At 29.7% G+C, this 27,123-nt stretch overlaps 1 protein-coding gene across 1 annotated transcript; it reads left to right on the top strand.

Annotated features, from left to right (window-relative positions):
* The first annotated feature begins 21 nt into the window (after positions 1 to 21).
* Positions 22 to 27,123, top strand: LOC121128458 (ephrin-A5). Its single transcript, XM_040724043.2, has 2 exons — positions 22 to 378; positions 25,440 to 27,123. The coding sequence occupies exons 1-2, from the start codon at positions 266 to 268 to the stop codon at positions 26,194 to 26,196; spliced, it is 870 nt and encodes a 289-aa protein (XP_040579977.1). The 5' UTR covers positions 22 to 265; the 3' UTR covers positions 26,197 to 27,123.

Below are 27,123 nucleotides of genomic sequence, written 5' to 3'. Positions count from 1 at the left end.
CATTCATTTCTTCTGCTCTTTTCAGTTACGATTTAGACTCTTCAATGAACGGTTGAATGTGTATGTATTTTAAGAATTAAATCTTGTGAAGTGAGCGCTTTTCTCTGATCTCTTTTCCAAATCCAATATGAAGTGACTACAACAATATTTTTACAAAAACTGATTTTTTTTTTAACTTTTTAAATATTTAGATATATAATATTACATCACAAATTGATTTTTTGGGGGAAAGGGATTTCACCGCATTTATTTCTTCGTCTGTAAAATGTGGTGGGCTGCAGAGTTCATATGCCTTGCAATTTTGTTACGAACCTCTTCAGCAGGTTATGGGCTCACAAAAGAGGTCATAATACTCTATTGGAATACAACTAACCCCATGTAAGTGAATTTTAATATATATCATCTTTGCTTATTCAAAATGTATTTCATAGTATGTAAATTACTGTGGACATATGTCATTAAATTTTAGTACCTGGATAAATTATTAAGGAATCCCATGTTAAGTTTTGGGTAAATAAGTCTTGTATTGTTTGTTACAAATCATAAAAAAATATAAAACAATTGTTAACAATTGGGATATTCTTATAATTAGTTAATGTGTTTCAAATTAACCACATAAAAGTTAATCAAATCATAGAATGATTGACTAACCTACACAAATAAAGATGGATTGAAATTAAAACACTATAAAAAACTAATTTTTAATAGATATTTGGGCAATTAGTATTTGAAAAAGGTTATTTCAAATAAACAAAAGATTTTTACATATAGATCTTACTAATTAAAAATGTCATATTATTACTTTTTTAAATATTTATTAAAAGTACTATGTCGCTTATTTATGATGAATTTTAAGATCCTTATTTTTTACAGAGTTCAAATTTATTAAAAATACATTATTTGTGAAAGACTTAGATATTTACAAATTTGTTTATGTGAAACTTAGATTTATATATAAGAAAATCTGAAGAATATAAATGTCCATATTTCTGTCAAATTTATTAGGAATGTTAAAAAAAAAGATAATAGTTATATCTTATAATATTATTGTTCTAAAAGTGTACACTTTTATATGTATGATTATTTAGATCCACATACAAAAAAATTCAAACATATTTTCAGTGTTCACATAGTGAAATAAACGGTCATTCGCACTTTAAATAGGAATTTCGATCATTTGCAGTAAGTTCGATTTAAATATGAAGGAATTCTGTTGAGTCTAAAAAATATTGTAATTTTGCATTTCGGACTCTTGGATCTCCATTTATGTAAAATAAACTTACTCATATTGAAAATTTACTTAACTATATTAAAACTAAAATAAAATGGTTGTCGATACGAAAAAAATATAGACCCATAAAACTTTTTATGCAAAAGATAAAATTGTTTGAAATTAAAAAAATCTCACAAAATTAATAATTGTTTTTTATCAGGAGCTTTAGAAACATATTTTATGGGTTTTTCAGTACATTTTTGAATTTTGTACCAGTTTATTAATCTCAAAGACTGATGAAAACTAAAATTTGTTTGAACTTGGTTATGGGTTTGGACATTTTAGTGTTTAATTTTTTTTTAAATGGGGAAAATGTTTAAAACATAATTAAAAATTACATTTATAGAATGATTTTTATTCTACTACAAAGGTCATTTGGAGTGTGAACCCTTTGCTCCGAAATATAAAAGAGACTTTAAAGAATGCTTTAAAAATAGAAATAACTTTGGAGTCTATTTAAAAACTTGATTCTTTGATTATGCGATCAGATTGAGTTGCAAATCTTTAAAATATGGTCCTGAATCCAGGTTGAGTTATATATCGTTGGTTCTGAGAGAAAATATATCTGCTGATAGGGATATCTCCGATTATAGTGTCCCTATTTACAGAAGACGTATGAATATTTGTAAATATATCCTCGAGAAGTTGTTATGGCGATTTTCTGAAAACATATCAATTTGCCTCAACTATAATGTATCAAGTAGATCCAAGCAACTCTTTAAACTTATATCCTCATATCTTCATGAAACATTACTGAACTCTTGGATTAATCACAACCAATTACATTTTCATACAATTTGAGGATTTACGAATAATTAACCCTTGTTAATCGATAATATATTTCCAATTGGTAAAGTGATATTCAAAATGCACTTCAATACAACAGACTTATGTTTTTTTTTATCAATTAATTAGCCTGAATTTCATTCCACAATTTATTCTTTAAATTGATTGCTATGTACTCAACTGGATTTTTTTACCACAAACCATATATTTTCTTATCAAAAGAAAACGATATAAAAATGATTTTTTTTTTCCTAAAGTGTGAATTCAGAAAATGAGTCGCGGCTAAAGCGTGTAATCACTCATAAATTGAGCTGTAAAAAATACTGAATAGAGGCTTGCATAAAATGTAAATACAAATTTTAAGTTAGCAATCAGCGTAAATCAGTCCTTTAGTAAAATTGTATTCAATAAGCGTTGTCGATAGGTAAAAAAAAAGAAGTAAAAATATCATAGTTATATAACATAAATTTGTGTTTATCACAAGATACTACCGACAGCGCATATATTTAATACTTTCACCATAAAACTTTCTTTATTAATATAGTTGTAGGAAATATTATGTAAAACACGGGCAGTACAATTTGTAGTTGCGACCTCAACAATATTTTTTATTATTAAATGTTTTTATAATTATTCACTAATTTTTGAATAGAAAAAATAACGAAGGCAAATATTACGACTGAAGATTTTTTTAAAGAGTTATAAGAAAAGTATTTGCAGAGTCCGAGAAATGACACTACTGGCTCGTATTGGGGTTATTTTTAGTTCCTAGCATCTCTTGGATGAACACACATGAACTTTCAGTTCAATTTCTTTCTTTTTGGCATTCGTTTGAATCGAGGAAGTGGAGTGATTTTCAAAAAATGGAAATTTCGTGTGTTGATTAAACATTACTTTATGGAAGGCAAAATGCCTCAGGAGACAAAAACAAACTTGATAAACATTATGAGGAATCTGTACCTTCGATTATGACAGTTTATAAGTGGTTGTAAAATTTTCAGAGAGGCAGTTTGGGCACAAGTGATGTTGAACGTTTTGAACGCTCTGTTGAGGTTACTACTCCTTATATCATTGATACAATCTATGATATGATGATGTATGACAGAGTAGTGACAATGCGTGAGATTGATAGTGATGTGTATATCTGGACTTGGAAACCTATTGCCATTAATTTTGCGACCACAAATGCTGAGGTGTGAGCTGGTGCATTTTCATGAAGGCAAAAACTTATTTGTTGACAAATTGTGGGCGTTTTTCTTGCAGCTCGGTTTTCAAACGGTCCCAAAATGATGAATAATATATACCTACAATAATTTTACCCTTTTCCAGACGGGCGATGGGGATTATTTTTTGTGAATCCAAAAGACAGTCACCATAATTTTGCTTGACAATTCCTCGATTCAAACTAATCCCAAACCGAAAGGAAAAGACCAATCGGGCTGAAAGTGGTGTGTGTGCCATCCAAGAGATGCTTCTAACTAAACATAACCTCGATACATGCCAGTGGTGTAATCTCTCACACTTTGCATGGAGTTTTCAAATGACAAATTTTTTCTGGACGGACAAATTTTCTAATATTTTTTTTATAAGTTAGAAAAGTAAAAATTGTTAAATACTAGTAATAAATAAGAATCAATAATGCAAATTAAACATTATTTCCCCGATTTTGATTCCAGAAAATAACATCCGATTCTCCAATTCCGTTTAATTGTCCCATGACTAGTATCTACTCTAAAAAATGACTTAATTTTAACGTTTATACAGCCAGACTTTGTTTTATTAATATAGATTTACAATTTAATACGTAAATGATTAAATCATTTGAATAAAGTACAAAGTATTTATTTTGTATACAATGGATGTAAAAACACTGTCTCGAAAATAGAAATCCATTTTAAGAAGAAGATTCAAACTGCTTTCATCATTTTCCCTCTATAGATATACAAAAATATAAATATATATACCTATGTATTGTGTATAAATTCAAACACAATATGTATGCATAATAAATATGTTTATAACATAGGAATGAATATTTTAGGATTGATTAGGGAAAAGAGAGAAAATGAAGGGGGAATATTACATCTTATGCTATCCTCATTGAAATGTCTTTGATTTTGTTAAAGTTTTAAATCATTATTCATTTCTTTACTAATACATTAAGATTATGAATATTATTCCTTCTATAGGTATATAAGTATGAATGTATACTCCGCAAAGTCAATATTTGTTCTGCATATACACAAAAAAATACTTTAATTTGATAACAAATGTTTTTTACTTTTATGTATATTTATTTATTTTTTTATATATCACATCCTTATTTTATTGTATATCGCAACCTTTCATACGGAAGGAAACAGAAAAAAAAAACCATCAATCAAAATGATCGTAAGTCAGTTCTGCATTAAGTATTCTCAACTTTAAAAAAAGTAAACACATCGACAGCTGACAAAAAGTAACAATAAATTTCAATTCAATGATGAGTTTATTTCTGAAACTGAAGACTATCTTTAGGAAAAAGATTTTATAAAAGTGGTATTGAAACGGTAAAGAGGCACTGGAATGGTTTAAAGGCTCTTGATGGAGATTATATTAATAAATACATCAATTTTGAATTAAAAAAAAACAACATGTTTTCTTTGTGAAGCTCGGTACTTTTCAGCCTATGTGTTATATTTAAGTCCATAAAAAATAGATTATTTTTATAAGCATAAAATGTTTCAACATACAATAAAATGTATTTTTAATCATTTAAAAATGCATTACATGTATACTTATATATAATTACATGGTTCGTAAACTGTTTGATGGGAAATTAAAGTATATTTTGATATAAGTATTCTTATATTTTTTACATTTAAATGCATTTTAATTATAAATATTTTTGTAAGATATCACTTCAACTAATAGATAAATATCTTTATAAAGATCTACAGTAAGCCCTCATTATTTTTCATATATATATTCCGATCTTCTTCACCATATGCATAGTCTTAAAGCTCAACATACTGAGGTTAATTCCTTAATCTTCGTTTTCTCTTTTTCATACAGAGAAGTAAAATTACTTAATGTGTTCCTACAGTACCTCACAAAAAAAAAAAAAAAAAAAACACGATATATTCGGACAAGGTCACTTTTTAACTAATTATTATTTACAGAAAATATATAGAATATACACAACTGCATCTAATACTCGGAAAATATATGCAGCTTGTAAATTCATTCAACAATTGTGTAAGAAAAAGTTATGTTGAATTGCTTGTAGACGTCATATTGCAGAATGGTTACATACCCATTTTGGGGATGCCTTAAGGATTGAAGTATCAAAAAGTCCTGAAGTTTTTAATATAAAAGATTTTAAAAGTTATCAAATACCAAACCACACAAAACTGATTGACTTATAGTACCTACAAGAAGTAGAGAAATCAAAACAGAAAAAAATGTATGATAAACTCACACACTTCAAGCAAACTTTGGAGTTTAACTTTTCAAGAGAGATCAATAAATAATTAAATGAGCTCCCACTCACCCACTCATTTACCTTTTTATCATTATCTCAGAAATAAAAATAAACAAAATACCTAACAATGCTAGGTAAATAGCTACAATGTTATGCTCAATTAAAATTATTCTACTATCAAGTCAAATAAATTAATTGCCTATAAAATTGGAAGATTAAAATAATTTGTAGATTTCTTCGTAGATTTTTATATTCCTTGGTGGATAAGTCAACAGTCTTCTGTTTCTATAAATGAATTAAACCTTATTCATACTATAATTTAAAAATGTAGAGCCTACTTTATCAGGAAGTTCTATCAAAGCAATTGTGTTACATAAATGGTATTTGCCATAAGAATAGGTTCCATTTGTATTGTTTAGTGAGTCTATCGATAAAGCAGCAAAAATTAAGATAAGGAAGAAAATTCTTAAAATAGGAAACCCTTTAAAATGTTTGAATAGAAATGGAACTGGGTTTGGAAATGAAAATTTCTACATATAAGTAAAAAAAATTAGCAGCAGAAAGGGGATTGAAGCATTGCAATGACTTTATAGAAATATTCAAAAACAATAAACACTTTCAATACCTACTACAAGTTGGCGATAGTTGTCGTGGTCGCAAAACTGAGCAGCAAACAAATCAATTGGATAATAAAAGGTGATATCCAACTCCATTAAAACCTAAATTACAAGACAATTTAAATTATTGAAGATTGTTAAACAATACTAATTGTTTTTGTTATGAAATAAAATGATAATTATCCAAATGTGCAAACACGAGATATTGTCCAATCTCTGCAAAATTTTAAAGAATTATTGTAAAGGTTAAGTCTCAAGACATGATCTTAGGCCAGCGAAGGTTGATGAAAGAAGAATTCCATCATGCCTAGAAGGTTACATGTCCCAGCAGATATACATATTAAAAACTTTGAGGATTCGGGGTTGCCCTCGAAAAAGCAGGTTTCGCCAGGACCTTTGCACTAAAAAAAGTCCTTGTTGGACTCTATTACTGAATTTGAGGACGGACATAATGCTGAACAATTTCTACCTATTTAATTGCCAGAGTGATTTTTGTATTTATCTCCTTCGACTGATAGCTTCTTACAGCTAACTTAATGGAACGAAATGACAACCACGTTAATTAACCATTTCATTTATTTAACATGCCGGCATTTATATATTATTTTCATATATGTTTACAAAATGAAAGTACGTAATTCTTAATAAACAAATAAACTGTAGTCGAATTCATCAGCTATGTCTCCTTGAGTTAATAATGTTTTTGAGTCATTTAACATATTTATGTGAAACAACTTTTAATCCTGAAAGTTTATGTTAAAATAAAGAATATTTATTGCATTTTTGCAATTATTAATAAAACTTCCTTCAACAATTATAAATAAAAACAAATAAGAGCCCATAGGAGGAAAATGCCAGTTTATTCATATTGCATATCAATGTCAACGGATTAACAAAATATAAAGTCAAGTAAAAACTTATCCTAACGCGGAATAATTTCTATTTTATAATTAAATTGAATAATATAAATATTTTTAAACCTGAAATGCCCATAAAATAAAATAACCAAATACGCGTGAACTGTATTACTACAAAGGGTGTTAGAAAAAAATATTGATATCTTTTTTATTTGTTCAGCAATGATTAAAATGAAAATTTTAGTAAAGCTTTTATTTTATTAAAATAATTGTTATTTAAAAAAAAAGTACTTCTAGAACTAAAATGGCAAGAAAGTCCTAATAATATACTGCTTCATTTATGCATATAAAACTTCATTTTATGAGCATTTTAGTTGTTAATGTTAAATTTAGTCAATTTGTTTCACATTCGGGAATATCCCTCCCCCCCCGGCGGTACTATTATTTTTGTTAAAAATTCAAAAAAGTTCATTTATAAGTTACTTTTTCAAGTTAAAAATACATGTTAAATAGTCGAAATCCATACATACTTTTTTTAAATTGACATCTACATCTTTAATATAATATAAATAAATTATTGTTATTTATCGATTTATATTTTTTGTCTTTTATCAGCATATGTGGCGGGTCAACACAAAAGTAAGCTAGAATGATTTTTCTTTCCAAATTGAGTGTTGATTAAAACTTTTATTCTTCGGCAAATTATCTTCAATTTATATCACCAAATTATTCTTATCAACTCTTTGGAGGTATTGCAAATTGTACTTAAAATGTGCAAAATTTATTGTCAAAATAAAGGAATGATAAATTAATGGATTTTATTTGAAAAACAAAATTGAGGACAATATTTTCTTAGATCAAATAAAGGCTCTAAATTTAGTTGAAATTCATGAGTATCTGAACTCATCTCAAAAATTTAAGTAATATGTTATAATTGACTCAAATATATCTATGAAATATTGAATAGGATGTTTGTAAGAAGTTTAAAAATTTTCTTGGGTTTTCTTCTTATATTGATTTTAGTTCAAAGCATTTTTTATATTAAGTTTAATGTTCCTTTAATTGATTGGATAGAATTACACTGTTTAGTATATATATATGTAAATATTTTAGTATTATAATTTACTCCAACTGACCTCATAATTGTCTTTTGAAGTCCATATACATAATGTATGTATATGGACTTCCCTAGAATCAACGCCACACACACATTGAGGTCAAGAAAATATTTTCTACCATGAAAGCTGTCGACTGAGCTTAGTGGATTATATTTATGTTGACGCATCATAAATTATTGAGCTGTAACAGCTTACTGCATAGATGGGTTAAGTTAGTTAAAAAAGTTTCAAGCAAGATAATCGATACTACAACTAAACTATGGTCTGATATTGGTTCCAAAATTTGCATATTGTTCTTCACATTCCAAAAAATAAAAATGCTGTAATTATAGCAAATTAAAGACAAAACTATTTTTTAAATGCTATGGTCATCTGTTATCCACGTATTTTCATAGGAATTTGTTGATAAATATTACCCGCAGTTTTATCATCCTCTTTCTCTACAATATTCATACCCTTAAACATTTTTTAATCGAGGTTGCGTGAGCCGAATTTGAATCCCTATCTTTTGATTTACTCTTTATTTCAACTGTTATGTGGCCTCTTTCCTTCGAGTCTATTTATTATCAACTTGTCCCTCTCACCAACTATACAAATTTATCTAAAATATTTTTTGAAATTGCATATAATAAAGGATTTGATTTTTGGGGTCGTAGGGAGACAGTTAGAGCAGTTTTAATGGTTTTTACTGTATTAAAAAACTTGTAAAGATGAGTTGCCTGTATTATTATTTTGAGTGGAAAAAATGATATACTACTTTCAGGAGGAAACACTTTCAGATTTGAAAAAGCATAAGTGTAAGGAAGACTTTTATAGTTATTTAAAAAATATAATTTTTATACAGTTAAAAAAAAATACATTTTAGAGAAGAGGAAATTATTTCTTTATAGATAAATGTGAACACTGCGAAGATTCATGTAAGAATTAACAAAAAAAAAAAAAAAAAAGCACGTGCATTTTTTCTTTTTATTTCTAAACAATTTTTACAAAAATCCCATACCTACCTATGGCAGACTTAACAATAGAAACAATAACGAACATATGTATCTAACAAATTATCATAAAAAGAGGTGATTGTCATAAACAGAACATACAACAATGGGCTCATAAAAAGAATCAAAATGGAAAAGGGATTAACAGATGGATTAAGATTTGAAAAAGTAGAGCATGGATGATAATAATAGCATTTGTCTTTGTTACTATAAGTCTGAAGACATGTTGGTTACAAAGATAAATGTATTTATGATGAGAAAAGGATGAGCTGTGCTTGAGCATCGTTCTATACATACTATGTTCTTATAATAAGTTAAAGATACATTTATCGATTTGAAAAAACTAAAAAGTTACTTTTAAAAGTCTTGTCTAATGCCTTTGTAAATATTGAGAATATTTCGAACCGATTTATAAAATAATGATCCTTTATCTATGTACTTCAAGATCATGAATGTTTCAACGACAATAACCAAAAGTTACCAAAGCATAACATAAAAAATAAATGACCCCAAGTGTGAATGAATAAATAATAATAAAATCAAAAAAAGAACGGGACGAAAAGTATTTGGTAACGAAGATTTATTTTTATGACAATGACGACACTAAATAAGAACAAAAGCTTTGTTCCAGGATACACTCAAGTTGTAGTGGCATTTTCATTTATACTAATCTTATGACCTGAGTGTTACCTGGAAATTAGGACACTTTTAATATATAATTTCAATAGCTTATATTTTAATAATAAATAGGTACGCTCCAGTTATATTTTTTTCTAATTTCTTTACAAACTCAAAGAAAACAATTACTTTTTAATGGAGTTGCCCTTCGTGGGGATTCTAACACCAAGAGTAGTTCAGAGATTACATTAAAGGGTGAGGAATCAAAAATTAGAATTTTTTTTGATGGCGTTTAGCTTCAGTTTTAAAAGCTTAATAATCATGTCCTTGCCCCCATTCGAAAGACTGACAAAAATCTACGCTTGTATGTTGTTTTTGGTTTTGTGCGATCAAAAATGTCCGCGCAACAAGCCAAATGGTAGAGGGTGTGCAATATCCGACAAAAAGACATTCAGAGTAGACACTTTTCTGAACAAGAGAATTGATTGGTTCTTGGCTGAATCAAGAGTCCAAGTTGAGAGAACCATCTAGACCAAACATCCAGCTCAGGCCATGGTACTTGGCGTTGTGAGGTACGACAGTAGCAATGTACCTCACTACTTCTTCAAGGGGAATGAGAAAAATAGCACGTACGTCTACTATAAGGTCTTCAGGTACCATGTCTTGGCATGGTTGAAGAGCACGATAGGCAGAGACAACTATATGTTTACACAAGAAGGCGACCCTGCACACACATTCAAGGGAGACCATGGCTACCTTCTTGGTGGCAGACTTCTGTACTTTGTCCTTACAAGGCGTGAACCCCTTGGACTTATCTATTTGGCGGGTCTTGGAAGGTAAAACGAACATAACTTCTCACCCAAATTTCGATGCCCTGAAGGGCGTAATCACGGAAGAGTTGAACAACTTGCCCTCAGACTTCATCAAAGCCAGCTGTTGCTATGTTCGTCACTATATTGAAGCCCTCATTCAGAATGGAGTGGCACATATTTAATAAAAAGTTTAGAAATTTGTTAAATTACCATTTTTTGCTTTAAAAGTTTGCAATTAAAATGACACAAAATAAAAATATGTATAAGTAAAAACGACTTTCAAAATTTCCTAATTTCTGAGTCCTGACCTTGTATATTCTACGCTTGTTCCCTCCCTGTACTCATTGATGGAGGCCTTCAGGGCAATAATATTTTTTTGGAGAAGAATAGTGTAGGTCCTTGACTCCACGTACAGTAAGCAAGTAATGTAAGACAGATTCAAGTTAGGGGTGTAGGGAACCTACATCGACATTAGCCATAAGTTTGCCTTATTGTTGTGTTCACAAAGAAACTTCTGTGTGGTGTCATAATTTCAGGAGCGCCATCCAGCTGTAGAACAATAGCATGGGTGAGGAAAGTGTTTTTGAGTTAAAAGAATTAGTAGGAGTGTCCTAACTTCCACAAAAACACGATATTTATGTATATAAAAAAATGTTTTGACATATTTCCAGAATAAAAGCAAGAAATAGAAGACAAGTTGGTAATTTACTTTAGAAATATACGTATACATTTTATTAAACTGTTTCCTTTATTTTCAATTGAAATATTGTAATCCTGTTTGTAAATGAAATTTAAGTATTTACTTTTATAATTTCTAAAGAATGAACAATTTTCTTTGCTATTCATAGCCATATGTTTTTAATTCTCATTTCATCAATATAAGAAATGGGTACGGGATTTTTTAAAGGCCCATGTCACACTTTTTGAATCTGAAATCTGACCCTGCCAGCAAAAAAAAAAAAAAGAAACAAAAACACTTAAACGTGTGTGAGTGATGAAAAAGCTAATTTTGTTGGAGAAAGAGTCTGTATTATTGTAAAATATATAACCCCACCCGCGGGATAAAAGTCAATTCTAGTCTCATAAAGCCAAGTAGATCCAAGACTTCCTCTGGAACAATAAGTATCACTTCTGGGCTTCCTCCAATTAACCCTCCTGCAGCCTTGACCTCAATCCCCTGGACTTTACAGTTTCGAGTGTCATGGAGAAGAATGTTTGCTACAACACACATCCAAATTTTGATTCGATCCGAGCTGCCATTATTACAGCACGGTAAAGAATTTGAGTTTTTTTTTGTACTTTATTGATTCCATAAAAGTAAAGTTTTTCATAATTCAGTCATTCTACTGCAACTTTTGGTTCCCCACTCTGTATATATTTTCCTCAGCTATCGAAGTGTCTCCTCTAGATTCTTATTCGTGTTATAAATATTTTTACTGATTGATTTTAAATTCCTTACTATCAAATAAGGAACAGTCGTCCTACAGTGGGACAAAATGATGTATTTGTAATTTGGTTTATGATATAATTTAAGATCTTCAATGTCGCTTAGTTTATGTATTTACGAATACACAATTGATATTTTACGCTCTACATGCTTAAAATTGATCGTTCAGAAAGGATGATAGTAATTCCAAAAAAAATACGTTTTGAATTATTTTAACTCTATACTACTTCATTGTAGATGCATCATTTATTTAAATGAATGTGCTTTAATGAACCTGTATATAACTTTTGAGGATATATGTATATAAATTTTCCAAATGAGCTAGTTATTTATGCTGTCGTGAATGGGTAGGTCTTCTTTGGAGGGGGGAAAAATATGTTATTTACTTTTAGTTAATGTAAATTTTCATATCCTTATAATTAATGATGCAAATGATATGAAAATTTCAGAATTGGTATACATATATTCTACACGTTCTATTAAAGAATCGCTGACTTTAGTGAATGTGGATTAGGGTGAAGCTCGTTTTTATAAAGTGGTATGAGAATTGTGTATCTTCAATTCTAAAAAAAAAGTGTAGTAACTTAAATAGAGGATTTGCACCTAACTGGAAGTGTAGATATGGAATTATCATAGGAACTTATAAGCCCATAGAAATAAATTGACGAATTTGGCTGAAAAATGGTGTGAGTCATTCCAAGACATGCTACTAATTAAACATAACCTCTATAAGCACCGGTTATGCTATGGAAAAAATCTTCATAATTTTCATAACAACATGTATATTAAGAAAAAGACTGGAAAAGATTTCTTATTTATGATAAAGCAATTGTATTGATAAGACAAGAGCTATGGTTTTGTTTGTTTATTTATTTCTTTGGTAGTTTGTTCTCTGTTTGGTTATTGTATGTAAAATAAAGAGAGTATATAAATAAATATATGTAAAAAGTTTTTGTTTTGTAGTAGCAATATTATTAATAAATTTATATTATGTTCATCTCCAAAACTTTTATTTTGCTTTATTTATTTGCAATATTATGTATTTTTTATGATAAAGGCTTAACTTCAATAAATAAATGTAACAGGGGGCTTTATCCATGAATATAAGTATATTTTTTTTACATACATACATACTCTAATACCTGTATATACAAGATTGCTCTTATCACATTTCGCTATTTTCAATCCGGAATGACATTGATGCAAAATCACATGAGAACTTCTCTCCGAACAGAACAAGATGACATAGTGGGAAAGAAAAAGGATATTCTAAATTTTTCGAGGTTAACAAAAATTTAGGGAAAGTTGCTTTTATGGAATCACCATAGCTCAGTGACAACGCGCTCGGAAGATATTATTCTCTTAAACTCAATGTGCGTTCTATCCCAGGTGATTCCTAGAGAAATAAATATTTAATACTTTATGTATGTATATGGATTTCACAACAAGATTCCTAGGTTAGATGGAGTAATTGTAATACTATAGTGTTGGCCTTATACTTAATCAGTGCAACTCCATCTCACCAATTAAAGGAACATTAAAAAAAAACTCTTTTCTGATGAAAAAATGTTCACCGTTGACGCCACATAGAATAAGTAGTACAACCGAAGATCCAGACAATTTCTCTGCTTCATTTAGACATGTCTTCAAAACAAAAAATCCAGCCAGAACCTTAGGCATGGATATTGTGAAGTATGGCCTTTCATTTTGATGGAGAGGAAGGAGGGGCTCAATTCAGATGTTTTTATCGAACTTCTGGATAGAAAAAAGTTCGTAGACAAATTTGTTTTCACTCAAGACAGAACTCTGGATAATCGCGCCGTTATAATCTAGGCCTTAATGAGAGACAACTTTCCATTCTTTTGGGATGTCAACATGTGGCTGCCCTCCTTTACAGATATGAAGCGTTTAGACTATTTTATCTTGGCATAACTGAAAGAGAAGGTGTGTGCTGCTTCTCACAAGGAGTCTCTAGTGGCTTCCATGAAGAAGGAGTGGACGCAGCTCGAGTCTGTCAACAGAGTCAAGGTCTGAAAAGTGATTTTTGAGTTGTAATGAGGTAATTGAGGACTCACATTTTGAATAAAAGTTGTGCCGAGCAATGTAGTTGGATATATGTCCTCACAAACTTTACTTTAGAAATATTGAAGAAAAAAAGCTCTCTATCACTGGATAAGATCAACCCTGTATATTTAATTACGTTACAATGGCGCACATCATTCTTTAAATGGAAAACATTGACTTATCAGGAGAATACAAAGTTTTGTTTGCGATATCGGTCATTTAGTATTACTGGAAAACTGACAATGTTAAGTAAACCATTACCAATTCTAGTACTAAAACCGATACATAAATTTTGTTACTGTGACATAATAACCCCATGCTTGTTGCAACCAGTATTAAATTTTATGCTACAAAATTTGCAACTATTAATAATGGACAAATCTTAAAAGAAAAAACATGACATTTTATGAAATCATAAATTGTAAAACAGATATAATGTATTCAATACAAATATATTAATTAGATATTGAGTCACATGGCTATCACATAAGGATACTGTTGATTTGTAATGAAGTATTTGATTATCGTTCATATATTAGGATTTATTTGGTTCCCTGTATGAAACCCCATTTTGTATGTAATATGTATATTGGTATGGTATACTCATTAATGTATACCAAAGCTATGCTATAAATTATTATTACCTCCGCAAACAAAGTATATTTATAAATTTTTGCCTTGTTGTGTTTGTTTGTAAGTGGAATTACGAAAAAAGTTATCAAAAATATTTGGTTAAGCCTTGTAAGAAAATTATATATACTAGTAGTAAGATATCATTAAATTATAAGAAGTCCTGATCACAAAAAAAACTGACTGATACGTTTGATCAAATTGAGATACATATTTGAAATTAAATTTTATGAGGTCAATATCACAGAAACGTGAAAATACAAAAATGACCATAAGTTAACAACAAAATGAGATACAGTACACAAATGAAAATGAATATTTAGAGAAAATACATTTAGGTGAAGGCTTATACTAAACGGAGGAGGGTCCATTCTAGTTATAGCTAGAATAGAATTGTATCATTGTGTGTGTCAATCCTTGTTTACTCAATTTATTGACCCTCCTTTAGTAAACTGAAATATTATACACCCTGAGATTTTTAAATATGCTTCTTATTTCTTATTAATCTAAATTTAATTGGGAATACTTTTGTTCCAGAAATATTAAATCATATTTATACCTCTCGTTATTTATCTTGATAATGTCTTAATTATAATTTATTCGTATATTTAGCAGTTTTTAATCGACGTTAAGTTAAGTTGATTAACTATTTTCCTTATTATTTATTCAATTTGAAGACGAAGAATTACAGTTGTACCTACACTATAGTGTTGTAAATCCGGTGAATTTTTTAGTTGCCCAATTTTTTTTAGAGTTGATAGTCTCAAAATGAATTTTCTTTTCCTTAGCAGCAGTTGTAATTATTATTATTGAACTCCTGAGTAGTGAACATCCTTTTCTAAATGGTTTCAATAATATTCAAAACCTGATTGTGCATTCGTGTGTGTTCATAAAATATGGAGCGTAACCCTGAGGATTTGTTGCGGAGTTATAATTGTAAGTCCTTGTTGGACTCAAAGTAGAATCGGAGATCGACAAAGGAGTAATTCTTCTACACATCCTTACTTATATAATTTTCTCCTTCCTCCTTTGTCATAGCTGATTGTAGCTGTTCTAATGTACGCCATGAGCATTATTATTGCTTTCCTCCAAGACATTCTTCAAATTATCAGTGTTTTTAGTAGTGATGAATATCCAGTTAAAAAAGGAAATTGAAAATCAATATTTTAATTGTCTATATTTTATTTTATATAATACATGCAACCTCATCAAAACTGATGAGTACTAATTTGATTCCATAAATTGTAATTAAGTAATAAATAATTCATAATAGTATTTATCAAAAATTGAATGTTTTTACTCCAAGAATAACTAATTATAGCTTTTAAAAACACTAACTCATGCTGTTAAGATGGTTTTAAAATTATGATTTATTTTTTATTTATGTTTTTAATTTTTACAAGTTTTTCAGCATTTTAATGGATATTTAGGAGTGCAAAGTAGAAAGAATAGTTTACAAAAATAATACAAAATTCAAATTACGTAATTATAAATATCTTTCAACTATTTAAACTGTACTAAATACGTTTTGTTTTGGGGGTTTATTTTTTCCCCAGTTCACTAACTGCGTTATAAGGAATAGGCTGAATATCGGAGGGTTAGAGATTTAAATAATAATTACACAAAATACAAGGTAAATATAGCTCAATTAATAATTAAATTAGGTGTTTTTCACCCTTCATGTTATCAGGGTCTGTGAAATTAAGGTAACAAAAAATTATATAATGTTATTAAAACCAAGTCTTTCTGTTTTTTTGCTTCATTTAAGAACTTTTTTTTTATTAACATTTATTTTTTGATAAAAAACTAAAAGTTTGAAAATTCCTGTTTAATCAACTAAAATGCAGCTTAAAGTCAAAGTGGTATACAATTAGTTATAACATTAAAGAAAGTTTACAATAATTAATTTTCTATGGCAATGTTTTCCTTATAGAATATGAACATTTTTGACTTGGTTTTTTGATTACTATGTATATTCAGGAAATCTACACCATTTTGTAGTTTTGATTGCTTTGTTCATGCTTTTCTCAAAATTTTAGTTTTTTTTAATAGCATTCCCCCTCTTCCGCTGTACTACGGCACAAAAAAAAAAAAATTAGTTTCGTTTTCAAACTTTTGTTGAAATAAAAATAAGCAAAGTAAAAAAATACTAATTCGCAAGAGATTTGAAATATTATTGAAAAATCAAACCCTTTTATGGGAAAGTGAAAAGTTTTATGCTTATATAGACGTAAACAAATTAAGTATACTTTCAAATAAATAAAAAGTTACTTGTAACAGCCTATATATATATTTGTGTTTACATAATGTCTCAAAGCGTACACATTGTTCTAAAAAAACACTCATTCAAATCAAACTAATAGACTTATTCCGTATGTACATTTGTGGTCTCTCAACACAAAATTAAGCTAGAAGGATCAATCTTAAAAAATCCTTTTAAACTACATTTGAAATTTTCGATAAATTATTAGAATTATTTATATAGGTACACCATAAATGGAATTAGAAGTAACTTAAGTTCCTAGTTGCAACAAACAATTAGAAATTGACAGATTTTATTTGAAAGACCATATCCGACCAAATTAAGTCCTTTAAATCAAATAAGAGTACTAAACCATCCCTTACATTATATGGTATGTTAAGTAATCCCACAAACATGATTACAAAATACATAAATGATCTAAATAAGTCCATGAATTAATGATTTGATTGGAATATATAACAAGCACTCAATTTTTATTATTTAAATGCCAATATCACTACATGTACATCTTAGTCGACAAAAAAGCATGCTAGAATGATTTTTCTCAAAATTAAGCTTGAATTACATTTGTATTTTTTGACGAATTATAGTCGGTTTCTATTAACAAACTATTCTGATTAACCCTTTGGAAGCCCTGCCATTTGCACTTAAAGTAGCTAAATTTCATCGTGGCAATAAAATAATGAGATTATGACAGATGGTCTTTGAAAAAGAAGCCATATCGGGGCTAATATATGTATCTTCAAGTCAATAAAGGTTCTAAATTATATTTTGTTTGTTTTTTTAAATTGTTAAATTAAATTGATATTATTGATATTTATATATGGGGTCGGTGTTATTAAAAGAAGTAAAATGTCTAACAACAACATTAACAATGGATTTTCCTTGACCCTTTGTCGTCAAACCTCATCATTAGGGTAATATCCCGTTGATTAAAAGCTTCGAATCCTATAGTAAGGCCTCTGTATTTACATCAAACAGCGTAAACTATGTTTAAAATTCGTGTAATTAAAGAGTCAAAATTTTAAAATAGGCTGTGGGTTGACATGAGGTAGTAATTATCTAGTCTATTATGTTCACATCCACTCTGTATTCTTATTTAATTTTCTCAAATAGGTTGGTACAGATTCCGAGGGTCTTGAGCAGTCGTAAGAAGAATTGCCATACCGTTTCTTTTCCTTCCTTTTAGAGTGAATAACTCTGCCTATCCTTTTCTGGATTAGATTTGTTCGTGAAGAGGCTTGAAGTAGCCATCCTATAGGGAAACCATTTTTATCTCGTGTTTGAAAAAGGATTCCGCATGACGGTTCGTGGATTATAATCATTGACGTCCTGCATGGAACTTCTGTACTTAAAGTCTTCTCTCAACTATTATTGGACAAAGTCTATTGCAACCAAATTGGCGTTCGTTGATTACATTCCAGTAGTTTTAATGTCAAAGATGTACTAGGCTCTGGAAGGCCAATTATCGAAAATGTGCATAAAATAATGAAAATTGTCGAGTCCGACTGTCATCAAAAAAATGTTTCATTACCAAGGAGATAAAAAAAAATCAATTTTTACAATTTAGTTTTTGTTCAAGATTGTTTTTATATTGACGTGGCATACTTGTAGTTATAGTAATTGCCAATACTTTTTGACATAGTTTTATTTAAATTTGCTTTAAGTTTGAGTCCTTTTTTTTTTAAAGCATTTAACAAATAAAAATATGTTTTATAAATTCGTCTATATGAATATAAAATGATTGCAAATAACATGAAAGATAAACAACCATCGGAAAGTAACAAACAAACAACCCTTCCAACATAAAAGCTTTCTTTATATTCATGGATATTTAATCTTTTCACGTGAATAGCAATTTATATTTAAATTAGAAGACTGATGCAGTTATAAATTAGAATGGAAGGGTTGATCCTTTGTTCTCTCTTCGTGAAGCTAGTTCTTTTGTGTTTTTCTTCTCATTTCCTTTTTGTGTTAGTTGTTAAAGGAGAGAAATAGGAGTGGGGTGTCAAATATAAAAGGCTACTAATGATGAAAGGAGGACAATCTTCAAACCTAATTACTAATGTTACAAAATAACAAACCTGCAATTACAGAAACGGCTTTGCAAATGATATCTATGATTAAAGGAAAAGTAAAGTCGAGATTAAATGTAACATCTTGCAAAATAGTGCCCTCAAAATCAGTGATGCAAAATAGTTAAAAGGGAAATCGGTTATAAATAGCTTTTTAAACGGCTAAAAATCAAATTAATATAGAAATTAAATAGCTAAAAAGTGGCTAAATTGATATGAATATTAAATGTCTTCAATAACTTCAATAAATTAGCTTATACATAAAAAGCAAGAATTGTTTTAGTATAGAGTTTGAAACACAAATGTATTTTTAAATAAATTATTCTTCATTTTTACCCAAAAACTATTCTCATTTACCCTTTAGATGTGCCGTAAATTGTACTTAAAGTACTCAAAATTGATTGTCAGAATAAAAGAATAAGAAATTAATAGATTTTATTTAAAAGGCCTCATTGGGAGAAATATAAGTATCTTAAATCAATTAAAGATTTTAATCCATAGGTAAACATTTAGGATATCTTAACACATTACACAAATTTGAATAATAGGCCGATAATTAACTGAAAAATGTTTATGCAATATTGACCTTAATGAATGTATTAAGTGACTAAATTATTTTGCATTTCTTCATTTCCTAATTTTTGTTCAAGATTGTATGTTTCTTGACGCACCATATATACATTATTATAAATTTATATGACAGATTGTTACCTTTGTGATACATTCCAACCTTTTATCAGAAAAAAAATAAAAGTAATATAGGCTTAAAATCAGTTATGAAAATATTATTCAATAACTGCTTGGTTTACCGCGCAGCTTAACAAAAGCAGGTAATTGGAATTCAACCAATCAACGTTTAAAACACTGATTAAAATAATAGAAACATGAAAATTGACAAAAAATACGGGTTATGTTTTTGTGCTAGAGATAAATTATCATAATTCTTGTTACTAAAAAATTGCAAAGAAATGAAGTAGAAAAAATCAATTGGTTAATTAGAAATCACGTTAAAGTTTGACTTAAGCAAGCCTGAAAATTGAGTGCTAAAGCAACACTATCCAAAAAATCAACCACTTGTACGTATCTTTTTTCAGCTTTTTATTTGACAAATATTGATCTTTTTTCCTGTTCTGAATATTGATTTGAGAAACTAATATTAACTTCTTACTAGATAGTAGCATAAAGAATATTTGAGGAAACAAATCAAGGCTTAGAACATGAATAAGAGGCTACAATAGATCAATCAATGCCTGAAAAGACATACATATGAATTTTTCAAAGATAAAAATGAAAAAAAACATGAATATTTATATCTGCGTTGTAATTTCATAAAAACATTATACAAAATTATACAAACAACAGACGTAACCATTATTTATTTTTATTTTAATCTCATTTTTATTAATGTGCCAATTATGCAAATTGTTCAATTTGCCATTGAATGTGACGATAAATCGATTTCTTAACCCTAATTTATTAGAGTATTTCATGATAACCAAAACTATTTACAATCAAATTCGATAATGTAAAAATGTGTATTTTCAAAACTTAAACAGTCAAAAATATTGATATTAGCAAAAAGCCATTAAATTTATTGTCAAACTTAGAGTAAGCAAAGTATTTATCGTAAAAAGTATGATGATAAAAAGGTTATGTATTAATTGAGTTGCAAGAAAGGCCTTTTGTCCATCTAGGAAAGTATTTTTCACAAAAAATATAAAATAAATTTGGCACATCAAAAACAGATCAATATATTTAAACTAAGAAAAATAAGATTAAAGTAGTATAATTCAATAGCAACTCCTTCACAAATCCCTAAATAATAAAAAATTCCCGGTGTTGCCCAGGAAATTTAAAAATCAAGATTAATGAAGAACTCTTCTGCCTAATTTAAAATAAAGATCGTAAAATTTTAAGAATTATTCTCATGTTGGTTTTATGAGTATAATTATAGAAATATATAGGCACTTTTCTTTCACACAATTAATAAGTGGCTGCTTTATTATGGATCAGACGTTTAACTCACAGTCTTGCAATCGCTTTCCTGAGCAGTAAGGAACCCTCTTGATATCCTAAAAAACCCTCTGGATATCAAATTGTACAGGTGAATTACTTGGCCAAAATATAGTTTGAACTCTATTGCTGCTTCGTTTCTATACACCAAGGAAAATATGCTATAATACACCCCAGCCAACAGGATGTGTGGGTGAACTAATGGGTGAGAGTCAAGTTAAATTTCTCCCCCGCCGCTTCACTTCTCATCACGAAACTCTCTTAATATCACAAAATATACAACGTATATCAGGTCGTACATGTGAAGTGCTGGGCCAAAATATTGTTAAATTTATACCATATAACATTGGGTACTTTTCTATCACTTTTCGGGGGAGAAAACTTTGAGAGATGCAATGAAGGTTGATATATGTTTTCCAGCTGATCAATAGGTATCTTTTGTTATACAATATTTGCAATATAAATGTATATATATATAATTTTGAGAGTTTGGATAATAAAATAAGTCCTATTGTTCTTTTCTACTAAGTTCCTATACAACTAATACACATCGTAACGCAACAGCAATCATTATAAGTAATTAAATGAACAAAAAAGTATTTGTTGAAAGATAAGTATACAAAAAAGTAATAAATATATTTAAGTATATGGATATTTATTTTACAATTGTGCATTCTTTATAAACAGAAACTAAGAAAAAGATATGTACTTTTCTTCTTGTATAGTACCATTTCATGGGTCAAATATTTTTTAAAGCAATCATTATTATGTACATATATCAATACCTGTTAGTGCCGATGAGATCTTTAAACACCTCTGTATTTAAATTAGTTTAAACATTAAATATGTCGATAAATATTTGTTTTTGCTGATCTAAATTAATAATTTAAGTAATTTATTCTTAGATATCAGGTATATCAAAAAATTTGTAGCCTAATTTAAATGAAGTGATGTAAGAAACATGTCCTTCCGGTATTTCAAAATAAAGTAAACTGAAAATGAACGTGATAATCCTGACAATTTGAAAAATGTTTGAGAAGGGAATAGCTTACCTATTATAAGATCAGTTGCATTGCAGCCATGAAAGAAAGTTAAATAAACAAAAATTCCTTTTTGTATTCAGCAAGGACATATTGGTTGGAATTACACTCATGTGATCCTTAATTCTACTCCAGGACCATGAAGGACTTACACTTACATCTCCCGAGCAAAACCTCACTTTTACTCTTCGTCTTTCATGAGCACAGACACTAGTTATTACTTTATATTTAGATTTTCCTATCTCAAGAATTAAATAATAATGATTTAACAACTAGAAAAAGGATATTGTATAAAACTTCTGCCCATGGGATATAATTAAATAATGGTGCGTATGAATGCAGGAACTTCCAGGTGGAAACTTGACCATAATCACTTGTGTAGTATTGATTTGAGAGATTCTGTATCAGGAAATTCGAACTTTCTGTAATTGTATATGTGGTCATGTACATCAACGACTTCCTATTTTTTGAATTTGTTTTAAATCGGAAGAGAAATATCTAAGTAATGAGATTTAAGTCTGAGTGAATCAACTTTTCTCAGTGTTTATTATAAGACTCCAACAGATGTAGCCAGGGCGACAGGAATGGCTTTCAGACCATTTAAAATGTTAAGAGGGGGCCTTTTAGAGGAAGGAGAGCTCCTGGAAAAATCCCATCATTAATGTGGATGCCCTCAAGGGCTCCCCCAATCTGGATATCAGAGGTTTACATGCCCACAGAAGCAAAATACTCGGATTTTTTCAATGCCAATTGCGTTCCTAGGCTCAGGCAAATATCCCCAACGGCAACATCGGCTCTAGAAGAAATGGGGGCCCTGTACCCCTGTGAAAATTTCTCAGACCTTCTTAGCTTTCTGGTACAAAAATGTGGTCATCATACAGTCTGAACGTCAATTCCCTCACCTTGTTATTTCGATCCACTGATCAAGAGGAGGGCATGTAGCATCTTTCACCCGAACGTTAAAGCCATGAAGGCCTCCTTCAACGAGGAATAGACTGAAATGAACCTGAATTTCATTCAAAATACTTGCAAGAGGATTGTTGCCATCTGTGAAACCAATAGCGGCCGAATATAATTAATCATTTTGACATTGGCTATGTTTCGGAAAAAGATTAATAAATAATTTTGTTTAATGTATAATTAACAATTGGCTACTCGGTATTTTTATATTATTATAGTTAGGAAATATTTGCACAAGATTTCAGACTTATCTATAAGCTTTTATTCAAAAAATATCATTTCAACTATTATGTATGTTATGAATTTGGTACCAAATGTTGTACATTGTTTTAAACTTTGTAAAAATAAAACATTGATTTTATTATTACTTGTACAAACTGGCAAAAAGTGACCAGTTACCCAACTTGCCCCGCTATTTCCCTATTTATAAATATTGTTAAGAAAAATTCAACTGCTGTGGCTTTCATATTGAAAGAACAGAAAAGACTTATAATTTACTAATATAACTTCTTTTTTTTTCCTTCTTCAAGATACTTTCTTTTTACACAATGGTTTATTATTGTTTAAACATGTATGTGTAAAAAGTTTAGTTAAGTTCCTGTTCAAATATATGTAATAAAGAAGCTATGTATGGATATATAAATAAATAAAAACTTAATATTCTGCATTTCTAAGCCATTGATTTATATAGTAACAACATTTTCCGCAATAGATTTACTCATATTATAAGAAAGAAACACATTTAAACATAAATATTTATATTTGAAACATTTATTCAACCAAAAAAAATGTAAAAGGCATCTTGGGGTATTTATTTTTCAGTTTTTGTAATTAGAATTGACCTAGGACTACTAGAAAGAAGGAATGGAGACATAATTGATACAGTTTGGAAATACATATCCTATTTGTCTTTGATATATAATTTTTTTATTGTTTTATACTTTATAACCCCTTAAATAATAATGAGTAAAGCTAAATGATTACAATCAACAGCTTACTCAATTATGTCTATAATGGTCCTCCATAATATTCATTGTATTAACACTTAATATTTTTTTTTTTTTTAAAAAACTGTGATCACGAGCCTGAAAACTACAATTTTATAGCGTACAGGGTTCGGAAGCAAAACGTAGACTGAATGTCTGATTTTAGAAAAATGTCAATTATTTTATTTTTTGATAAACAATTTTGAAATTTCTTCAAACAAAAATTTGAGGCACGATCTTTGTGAACATGTTGACTCAATATGGTCACCCTCAGCAGTAATCATAGCCTCCAAACGGCGGCGGAAAGCCTTGGTGTCCGATGGCAGGAAGATGTTTCTCTTCCTTTTTAAGGATGGGGAGAAAATCAGCCATGTTGTCGGTGAAAGAACTTCTGGCATTTGGTGGATGAGGGTGCACCATCTTGGGTCCAAACATAGTTGTCCTCTGGGTAGTTGACCTTGAGCCATGGCAGTATGGTGAACCTCAGTACCTTTTAGTAGGATTCCTAGCTGATTTTCTCCCCAGCCTTAAAAAGGAAGGGAGGCATCTTTTTGCCGTCGGACGCCACGACTCCCAGGACCATTTTTTGGGGTGATTTTTTTGTACGGAACACCTTTTTGACCTCCTCTGGTGATCTCCGAAGCCAACAGTCGTTTCGACGGTTGTAGACTTGGTCCACGGTGAAAATCTTCTCGTCAGGGAAAATTTTTACTGTGGATACGTACGAACTTTCTTGCACTGCAGTCTCCTTTCCTTCAAAGTGTCCATCAACCGGGGCGTGGGATTTTTGTGTGCAAAGACAACCCCAAGTCCTCCTTCACATCTCTCCTTATTGTCCCCTCGTCCACGTCGAACTCGTCAGAGAGGCGATTCATGGATTTTGTAGGGTCCTCCTTGATTTTCTTCTTCAGGGCCCCCAGAAACTCAGAATCCCTTTTCAAGTTGTGTCCCATACTTCTTTCTTTCCTTGAGAGGTATTTTCCATCCTTTTTCATCTTAGCCACCTTAAAAATGAGGCTCCTAGAGCACTTCACAATGTCAATAATCTCTACCACCTCAATTTTGGCATCCAGAAGTCTGAAATCCTCTGCTTTATTGCTTTTTGTTCTCTCATGAGGAAAGATTTGAGAAATGCAAGTCTTTAATGGACTTGCAGTAGAATTAAATAGTTCATATATTATGCATCACTAGTTATAGCCCTCCCCCTTCCTACATTCAAAAACGATGTCCAGAGCCGAAACACTTAAACACTAAACACTTAAAAAATGCTGAAGTACAACTCGTAGAATATTGTTTGATAATTGAAATGTGTGTACTTATAATGAATATTTATTCCATTGAAAAGTTGTCAAAAATTTTTATCCACAAATAACATACTCAAAGGTAACACATCCCTGAATCTTATTTATCTTCTTTATTTTCCAGATTCCGAATCGACAATAATGACAACATCATCGACGTAGGAAGCTCTCCCATGGTCTATGATCAAGTCAATATTGTCTGTCCTGTATACAGTCCTGGCTCTATTTCTGAAGAGAATACAGAACAATTTGTAATCTATCATGTGAATAAAGAGGAATACGATACATGTAGAATAATGAAGCCTTATCCTCGGATCATTGCCAAATGCAATACTCCTTTTAAACCTGGATATTTCACAATTAGTTTCCGTTCCTTTAGCCCCACACCCGGGGCACTAGAGTTCCATCCAGGGAAGGACTATTATTTCATTTCAACCTCTTCAAAGGACGACATACATCGACGTTTGGGTGGATCTTGCCTCTCGAATAATATGAAAGTCGTCTTTAAAGTAACGGACAAAACGGCTACATCTACACCTGTAGTAAAAACCTCAACACCGTCAATCAACACGGAGAGGAATTACTATGCTGCCTACAATTCTACAAGTCAACGAATTGATCCTTTCTACGTGAGGGATACCTACTACAACGACGATGGAAAGGAAGAGCTACCCAAAAAACAGCGACGGAGGAAAAAACCATGGAAGAATAGTTCACAAAACAGCATACTCAACGATCAAACGAGTCGAGAGGCCTCATATGTTGAAAAAGTGAATAATCTCATGAAACAAGAAGTTATCCGTTCCAATGACTCTTGTCATCCTCGCTACTCCTTAGCTTTTCTATCTTTTCTTCTGTTTGCCATCAGTCGAATAAGATAAATAAGTCTAAGATTTGTGAGTTAACATTAGAGTACAAAGAATCCTTCAAAAAGAGACAGTCAAACAACACCCCCTCTCCAAAGTCTTTTTGGTTTTTATTTGATGTTGAGTGTTACACTTCATTATTTTTACCTATATACATATAACTACATACATACGTTTGTCACCACCACTTTCAATCCATCACCGACTGATAGACTCTTACTTATTTAGAATATATATAAATCAATAACTCATCTGTTCTGCACTTAAAATACACATGGCTAAATGAATACAAATATATATATATATAATGTATTTAAAATTACTTGCCTTGAAGCTTACTTTAAGTAATCATTAAATATACATCTTTGTAGATTTATCCATTCAAGAAATTGGAAATGGATGAAAACTGTGATTCATATTATTAATAAATTATAATATAATAACAATTTAAGTATAAAAAAACCTATTCTATAAAAATATCTATATATTTTTGTCTTGTACCTTTTACTGTGATCTCCATAATAATATGTATTAATAATTTTGAAAAAAAAAAAAATCATTTTAATTATGTTTTTTTTTGTTAAATACATAAATTATTATTTTTTTTTAAATCAATTGTAATAAAAAAATTGTAGTGGGTTAAAATAATTAATTATCCTGAAAAGATAATTTTCTTAATCAATAAGATTTTTAAAAAAATATTTCACAACTTTTTTGTAGCTTAAAAATATAAAATGTACGTATCGTTGTCTTTTAAAAGTCGTGTTTTATTTATCAATGACTAAATTAATGGATCTTTATTTTGTAACAACTAAATTAATAAATCGTTGCATACAATTCTGTTGTATCGATCATGAGAAGAAAAAAAGGAGAATTGATAAAAGCTTTTTCTTGTCTATCTATTTTCAATCCATGATCTTATTAATAAACTTAAATCTCGTA

The sequence above is a fragment of the Lepeophtheirus salmonis genome, chromosome 13 (assembly GCF_016086655.4).
Source record: "Lepeophtheirus salmonis chromosome 13, UVic_Lsal_1.4, whole genome shotgun sequence".
NCBI classification, from domain to species: Eukaryota; Metazoa; Arthropoda; class Copepoda; order Siphonostomatoida; family Caligidae; genus Lepeophtheirus; species Lepeophtheirus salmonis.
This window is presented reverse-complemented; position numbering and strand designations above follow the sequence as displayed.

Coding starts and splice junctions, on each gene's coding strand:
- LOC121128458 (XM_040724043.2), top strand. CDS start 266: ATGTGGTGGGCTGCAGAGTTCATATGCCTTGCAATTTTGTTACGAACC. Junction 379..25,439: donor TGGAATACAACTAACCCCAT/GTAAGTGAATTT, acceptor TTTATTTTCCAG/ATTCCGAATCGACAATAATG.